General features: G+C 47.2%; 1 protein-coding gene across 1 annotated transcript in view; it reads right to left on the reverse strand.

The window, feature by feature from the left end:
* Positions 1-6,114, reverse strand: part of igdcc4 (immunoglobulin superfamily, DCC subclass, member 4) — a 40,183-nt gene extending 34,069 nt beyond the window's left edge. Inside the window, 1 exon segment of the mRNA XM_084682333.1 lies at positions 5,737-6,114. Within this exon segment, the coding sequence (XP_084538459.1) occupies positions 5,737-5,803 (67 nt within the window). The 5' untranslated portion in view covers positions 5,804-6,114.
* Positions 6,115-8,465: the final 2,351 nt, after the last annotated feature.

The following is an 8,465-nucleotide window of genomic DNA, read 5'->3' on the forward strand; positions in this document are numbered from 1 at the left end:
AATATTACAATTTTCTGTATCTGACAATCTGGCCCAATTAAAGCCTTTATGAACAGATGCATATTCTGTATGCAACCCTTCTGAGAAACATTTACGGAGAGCTATATCTGTATATACAGTAAACATACTGTATATACATAAGAGAGAGATGTATATGGAGAGAAAAACGAATTACATTGTTGTACCACATATTTTCCCCATGCGAATGTAATCGATAAACCTTTTCATGAAGTTCTATTGCCCTTGCAGACAAGAACCCAGAGAATAACCCTGCAGAGTTCTGAGTCTTATTGAATGAGAATGAGATCTATGCTTTGGTCGATGGCTGGGAGAGCTGACAAAAGCTTTAGACCAGACAACATCTCGACAACGCTGCTTCTAGCTCTATCCACTGGAACATCTACACACAAACAACCACACTAAAGCAGGAACTTTCAAAAGATACAACAGAGAGCCCAAATCTAACATACCAAAAGTCAAATTGCGTAATATTAAGTATTGTTTTTGAAATTATGTTTTTGACAGACACAATTACAGTCCACTTGGGTTCATAAATAGAAAGACAGTTGACAGCCACCCTAACCAAAAATATACTTATGATGAACTGGTTGCAGGAACTGGAAATATATTTTTTTGTGAACTTCCAGAGAAATCTCTGATCCTGATAATCCAATCAAAGATTTACCACTATGGCAAACCAATACATTACTACTAAAACCAAGACATTTGATCAACAGACACCAAAGACGAGCTGAGTAGTGAAAATGAAGCTTCCTGTCTTCTAGGGCCCCAGACCTCTCTATTGGTTGACTGTCTTTTTACACGCCTCCTGGGACTGGGATTGGTCCACACACACTCAGGGTTATGAATAGGCACACACAGCCAGCCATACAAATCAACATCTTCACTAGACAAAGATACCCATATCAAATTCAGCCAAGTGGGCCTCTTTAAATAATATGCATCCTCATTTAGCTTAGGCTCTCTAGGGGGATCAGGATGCAATCACACAAACAGAGGGACAAACACAGCCACTCTCCTACACACTCCCAAACTCCTATTAGAATCCAAGATGAAACAAAATTGGGAATATGCACAAAATAAGTGAAGTGAAGCTGAGATTATTAGAGGATTTGGTGTGACAGAATTAAAGCAATGCTAATGACTTAAGCCAAGAGCATAGTCACTTAAGATAAAACATTTACATAATAAAACTGTTTAAGGGGCTGCTCATTATGGACAATGAAATGCAATTATGTTTATGAATAAGTCATTAAGCAAGACGTGTTCACAATTATGCTCTAGGCCGGAGGCAGACAGAGTGAATTGTTGATCCAGCTGCAGGGTCAGAGGCTAGGATGAAGCTAGAGTCAGGTGAGGCTGATGGAGGAGGTAGGCGAGGCTGAGGACACAGGTAGAGTCAGGTGAGGCTGATGGAGGAGGTAGGCGAGGCTGAGGACACAGGTAGAGTCAGGTGAGGCTGATGGAGGAGGTAGGCGAGGCTGAGGACACAGGTAGAGTCAGGTGAGGCTGATGGAGGAGGTAGGCGAGGCTAGGATGAAGCTAGAGTCAGGTGAGGCTGATGGAGGAGGTAGGCGAGGCTGAGGACACAGGTAGAGTCAGGTGAGGCTGATGGAGGAGGTAGGCGAGGCTGAGGACACAGGTAGAGTCAGGTGAGGCTGATGGAGGAGGTAGGCGAGGCTAGGATGAAGCTAGAGTCAGGTGAGGCTGATGGAGGAGGTAGGCGAGGCTGAGGACACAGGTAGAGTCAGGTGAGGCTGATGGAGGAGGTAGGCGAGGCTGAGGACACAGGTAGAGTCAGGTGAGGCTGATGGAGGAGGTAGGCGAGGCTGAGGACACAGGTAGAGTCAGGTGAGGCTGATGGAGGAGGTAGGCGAGGCTAGGATGAAGCTAGAGTCAGGTGAGGCTGATGGAGGAGGTAGGCGAGGCTGAGGACACAGGTAGAGTCAGGTGAGGCTGATGGAGGAGGTAGGCGAGGCTGAGGACACAGGTAGAGTCAGGTGAGGCTGATGGAGGAGGTAGGCGAGGCTGAGGACACAGGTAGAGTCAGGTGAGGCTGATGGAGGAGGTAGGCGAGGCTGAGGACACAGGTAGAGTCAGGTGAGGCTGATGGAGGAGGTAGGCGAGGCTAGGATGAAGCTAGAGTCAGGTGAGGCTGATGGAGGAGGTAGGCGAGGCTGAGGACACAGGTAGAGTCAGGTGAGGCTGATGGAGGAGGTAGGCGAGGCTGAGGACACAGGTAGAGTCAGGTGAGGCTGATGGAGGAGGTAGGCGAGGCTGAGGACACAGGTAGAGTCAGGTGAGGCTGATGGAGGAGGTAGGCGAGGCTGAGGACACAGGTAGAGTCAGGTGAGGCTGATGGAGGAGGTAGGCGAGGCTGAGGACACAGGTAGAGTCAGGTGAGGCTGATGGAGGAGGTAGGCGAGGCTGAGGACACAGGTAGAGTCAGGTGAGGCTGATGGAGGAGGTAGGCGAGGCTGAGGACACAGGTAGAGTCAGGTGAGGCTGATGGAGGAGGTAGGCGAGGCTGAGGACACAGGTAGAGTCAGGTGAGGCTGATGGAGGAGGTAGGCGAGGCTGAGGACACAGGTAGAGTCAGGTGAGGCTGATGGAGGAGGTAGGCGAGGCTGAGGACACAGGTAGAGTCAGGTGAGGCTGATGGAGGAGGTAGGCGAGGCTGAGGACACAGGTAGAGTCAGGTGAGGCTGATGGAGGAGGTAGGCGAGGCTGAGGACACAGGTAGAGTCAGGTGAGGCTGATGGAGGAGGTAGGCGAGGCTGAGGACACAGGTAGAGTCAGGTGAGGCTGATGGAGGAGGTAGGCGAGGCTGAGGACACAGGTAGAGTCAGGTGAGGTAGGAAGAGGTGTGGGTGGAGGTAGGGTCAGGTGAAGTAGGGGAGGCTGAGGACACAGGTAGAGTCAAGTGAAGTAGGGGAGGCTGAGGACACAGGTAGAGTCAGGTGAGGTAGGGGAGGCTGAAAACACAGGTAGAGTCAGGTGAGGTAGGGGTGGCTGAAGATGGAAGGTGGGTCAGGTGAGGTTGAGGAAAGTGGCAAGGCCAGGTGAGGTAGTAGGTACTGGTGGGGAAGGAAAGGTGAGGTCGGGTAGGGTTAGTATTAGTAAAACTATTGTTGCATATATCAACAGATCAGAAAGTAAAGTTTGTGTTGGTAGTGTTTGTGTCCTTATGATGAAAGCAGAGAGCTGGGACAGTCACTGGATCAGCAGAGCATTTGACAGACGTTAAAATGATGAAGAGGGGGAAGTTGACACTGGGGTCAGAGACGGTGGAGGCAGGAGAGCAATGAGGCGAGTCAGGATGATGAGGCAGAAGGTGAACGGTAGGGACCACGGGGAAATCAGTGGTGTCATCGTTTAACTGAGGAAAAAGTGATGAAGCCCCTGCTCTCAGGCCCCCTCAGGAAAGGGGAGGCATGACAACCACTGGGAAACCCATCTGACACCCTGACTGCCCTAACTACTGTCTCAATTGGTCGTTTCTTCCATTTCGAAGCTTTACATCAAAACAATGTGTCATGGTGAACTTGAACGGTGGGGATCTGAGCGTGTTCAGTGGACGTTTTACCTTCTGTTCATCCTCCAAGAGAGGGGTGCATGTGCAAACACCCACAGACACCCGCGCCCTCTCACACGATTCATTTGTTCGTGATGAGTTCAGCGGAGTTGACATATTTTCATTTGATCTTCCAAATGGAAAAAACAAGCTCTTTGTTTGTGGATCTGATGTTGCGACGCCCCTTGCCCCCAAACCCTCCCCATCGGCTCCCCCGTCAATTCAGCCCTGTCCACCCGCCCCCCCGCCCCCCCCGCCCCCCCCCACCCCGACAGCAACCTCCGTTCTCCAGCTCTAGTTCCCACAATAACCCCCAGCAACCACACCCACAACATTCCTCTTCCTCTCTATACAGACCTGACCTAACACACACACACACACTGTAGCATTTCACTATAGACCAACACTCCAGGGCAGCCCCCCTTCATCCACCCACACACACACACACACACAAACACATGCGCCCACAACAGGGGACCAAAAGCGTAGTCCCTCATGATAACATCATTATTATCTAATGACAAACATTGTGACAACATTGATTTTAAATAACCTTGTCAACATTACCAGCCGTTGATGAACCTTGTGAACGAGTAATTCACCTGTTGTTCTTTGAACGTCACATAAAACTGAATACCTGCTGAGGTCCAGTTTGTATGGATCAGAAGGGGGAATTTTCTAATGAAATTAGGGTGTCCCTCATGTGTGACAGTACAAATATGAGAATTAGTCAATGAATCAAACAGGTGTTCTTAATGTGATAAGCCTACAGCCTACCTCTACTGGACAACAACGTGGAAACAATGCAATCCCTTAACAGCCATTAGGAGCTGGATGAAGTTTGTTTCTAACAACCATATAAGCTACTCACGTGAACTTTAATTATAAGATCAACACATAATGGGATGTTTCACACATTTCTCGTTTGTGTAGGACTTTATTAAAGTAGCTATATTGTTCATGCAAATCTTAAAATAATAAAATCATTCAGTCATCTCTCAGCATCTAAATTCAAAATACGAATGCAGTTGCCTTTTCTGGGTACAGTACATGTCACTAGGACACAATGTAAAAAAAAAAAAAAACACGACTGCATATACTAGTAGTCGTATCTCTACGTCTGAGCTTCTGCACTGCCCTTTTTATCATGTAAATGCTGCGGGTAGTCTCTCGATATCTGCTCTACTCGTTCTCCTCTCCCTCACCGCCAGTCGGCTGAGTGGATCGGCTGCTCCCAAGTCACCCTGCCTCGCTACAATCTGAGGCCACCGCAATGCAATCATAATCTGTGAGCTGGTACGACCATTTCACTGGACAAACTGCACACATCCGCCCTTGTCCTAACAACGTAAGGCACATGGTCGGCACAACTACAAACAGCACCAAAAACTAAAACATACCCCACAGCTAAATACGCTGGGGCACATTTGAGAGGCTACATATCAATCAATTCGAGAGCCAGAAAGACAGCCGCAAGTCTGGCATGTGGTAAAGAACACAAGCACAACTTCAATATATTAATGCATTAAGTGTTCGATTCCAGCAGACAACGAACTACCTCTATAGCCTACTAATGATACCAAGACTGCTTTGGTCATTTTTCGTTTTGAATTCTGCATTAACCAGATGTTAACTGTTAACAACTATCATGTTTTGCAGCCTAAATCCAGTTTTGGCATATTACCCCTTACTCTCAAATGCTCCCCCATTCCCACCAAGCTTCCTACGACTGCCTTGATCTGAACTCCAGCGGCATTAATTCCATCAAAGAACTCGTGCCGCCGCCGAAACATCAGAGCGAAATGTGCCTATAATGCTAACATTGTTGCTTATGTGCAACTTTGAAGCGGCCGGTCAAGTGTCCACAGAAAGCAATGCGCCTAGCCAAACATTCACAAAAGTAAGGGTGTTGAACAGTCGTTCAAAACATCTGTTGGATACAACCTGACTCATAACGAACACTTAAAAATGTAGCCTACTGCAACGAAGCAAGGTGCAAATTTGCTCACTATAAATCTGTTATCGTAACGTTGATAGCTCTACCTACCAGCTGTTTTGACATAGATAAGGAAGTACATATATGTACCTAACTTGAAAAGTATGTGTTGTTCAGTTGATATAATTAAAGGGTATTAGCCTACCTTGCACGGATGGACCACAGAACCCCAGCGAAAGTAGACAGAAAAACCAGATACTCTCAACCGCCATGTAAAGCCTTTGATTTCCAGCAGAGGGGTAAGCAGCGTGAGGGTCTATACAACCAGCTATACCGTTACAGCGACATGCGTACCTATAAATCGGCTATAGTGCTCTCTAGTCTGCGTATTTGTTGTTGTAAATCCCTTTAGCGTAGTCCCCTGCGTTTTTAATAACAGGGTAGCATTAATCGGGGTAGAGCCGTCGTGTATCGCGGCGCTTCATCGCCATGTTGTGAGCGAATGTTAAGTGTGTGTGTGCGTGTTGGCTGCTGTTCCTCACACACACAGACACGCACGCATGGACGCATGCACACACTCACATTCCCCCCAAACACTCTGGCAAGTCCCGCTTTTGGTGACTACTGGAGTTGCCTGAAACGCAGCCAATAATTTTAACACACCCCCTTCTTAGTTGCTCATGTTTGCTCCTGACATCAATGTTACCCTGCGCTTCCTCGTACATCTTTCATGTAGCCCCCGCTACCTTTTAGGAAATCCAACTAATCGTATGGTATTGTGGTTTTACATAATTGATAACCTAAACACAGATTTCCAATGCAGGTCCACACAACTATTGTCCCAATACACCTGTTGTTAAACCACAAATGTTAAAAAAGTGAGTTACAAACTGACTTTTCCACGGTGTCAGTCATGCTAGAGTCAGAGAAACTAAACCCAAAAAACCAGAGAAGTTATCAAAAGAACCACTCATTCTAATTTCAGCTTGCCCTCCTGGCTCGACTCCAGACACATAGCTGTGTGTGCCAGCGAGGATCACAGGGCAGTGTGGTGAAGCAGGGGGGGCACATGTGTTCCCAGCAGGATGAGAGAGCAGTCCGGCCCTAGCTATTCCTCGCTTGCACCATGTGCTCTTTAGGGACTCGCTGGGTTTCACATCTAAACAGCCAGCAGGTGCCATGTTGGAGCCAGGCCCTCTCTCAGCAGACAAAGACACGCTGTGCACCCCCCCCAGCATCGCATGTGCCACTTCCCCGTCCGCCATGCCTGGATACACAGAGAGGCGAGGGGGGGGGGGGGGGGGGTAGTGGGGATGAGGTGGAGGGATGCATTTAGACACACACCCTCACAACTCGGACTCGTACCAAGTTCAAAGTTTTTTGGGTCGTCAAAACCAGCTCTCGGTAAAACCTGATTGACTGATTGTGGTTAACATAAGCACTTAAGAAATCCCAGATTTCCCCCACACACAAGTTCTTGGATTTGTACACTTGTGTGTGTGTGTGTGTGTGTTCATGTGTGTGTGGATATGTGTGGATAATCTTATGGCGGCGGTTGCCTCGGCAGCTTTTGAGATGATTTCAATGTTGTGAGCTGCAGCAGGACAAGCTTAATGATGCAAATCTTAGGAGAGCGGAATGAATTGACTCTTCCATGTTTACATAGGGGGACGCGATGAGGGTCACAGTGCTGAGTGGGACCTGGGCTTTTCTGATCTTCATTATGGAGGTAATCTAACCCTCCTGCCAAACACCATACAAGGAGCCCCACAGAATAACAGGAGTTCCCCATCCATGACGTGTAACCATCCAGAAACATGTCTGGCTAGCTGGCCATGCGCGGTTTTCAGATGGTAACCATTTTCAGATATGTTGCAATTTGTTTCTGTGTTGGTCTCCCATTACTACATGAAAGACGTTTCGAACACAGGATAACAGAAGATGTGTTTTAGGAATTACAGCTGCTGTTTCAACACGAGACTTCCTCTCTCCTTGCTGCGAAAAGAAAGCATAGAGTACACGCCAAGAGAGCCCAACATAGAAACAAGATTATTGCAGACAAAATTATTTACACATGAGGCTCCTCCCATTGAAGATAATTAACATAGTGAAGTTGTCAGGCTTGAGTCAAACAGAGAGGAGGTTTAGCAACTTAGGATAAACGTTTATCTTTTTCTCCTGGTTCAAATGCCATTTTATTCACTCTCAGCCTTTTTAAACATAATTGTTAGAGCATAACATGGAGGTAGGCAGCATTTCCATGCTATGTGTGAAGTGGAAAGGAACAGTGATTGTTATGCCAGGGCACTGTAGAGTTTCTGTCTGCACATCTCTAATAGCTTCGGTCGGGTGATCTACTTTGGAAATGCCAATTACGTTCTCGAAGTCTACTGTTCCCTTTTCCTGTACCACATCTCTCTACCCTCTGCATGCTGCCTCTGTCCTTGACTCTGTGTTATAGAGTCACAGTCTGGAAGTGTGTTTGTTTTTTGTTTATGCTGACTCCCGTAGCCTCCATAGTGGCTGCGATTCATGGTCAAGGTCAGCCCATGGCTTTGTCTGACAGCTAAAGCTGTTCTTGATAGAAAGGTAATGATACACCCCATACTGGGCTGCTGTTGAAAGAAGGGTAAGAAAATACCCCACACTGACAGACCGGCTGGACATCGCCCCCTGCTGTGAGAGCTGAGAAGGAACATCAGGGAACAAACACTCGTGATTTAGAGCATCAATAAAACACTGCTGCAGAGAGTGCGAAAAGCAAACACCTCGACAACATTTCACGTTTTGTAGGAATTGAGAAAATAAGTGAAAAAATAAAAAATACTAAGACAAGATATCTTTGTTGTGCTATAATTTCAGACAAAATACAGGACTTAAGATGCCCCGAAAATGTTTTTTGTTGATGTAATTATCCAAGACATATACCACCCC

This window comes from Hypomesus nipponensis, chromosome 19 (assembly GCF_054491055.1).
Source record: "Hypomesus nipponensis isolate SF chromosome 19, ASM5449105v1, whole genome shotgun sequence".
In the NCBI taxonomy this organism is placed as follows: domain Eukaryota; kingdom Metazoa; phylum Chordata; class Actinopteri; order Osmeriformes; family Osmeridae; genus Hypomesus; species Hypomesus nipponensis.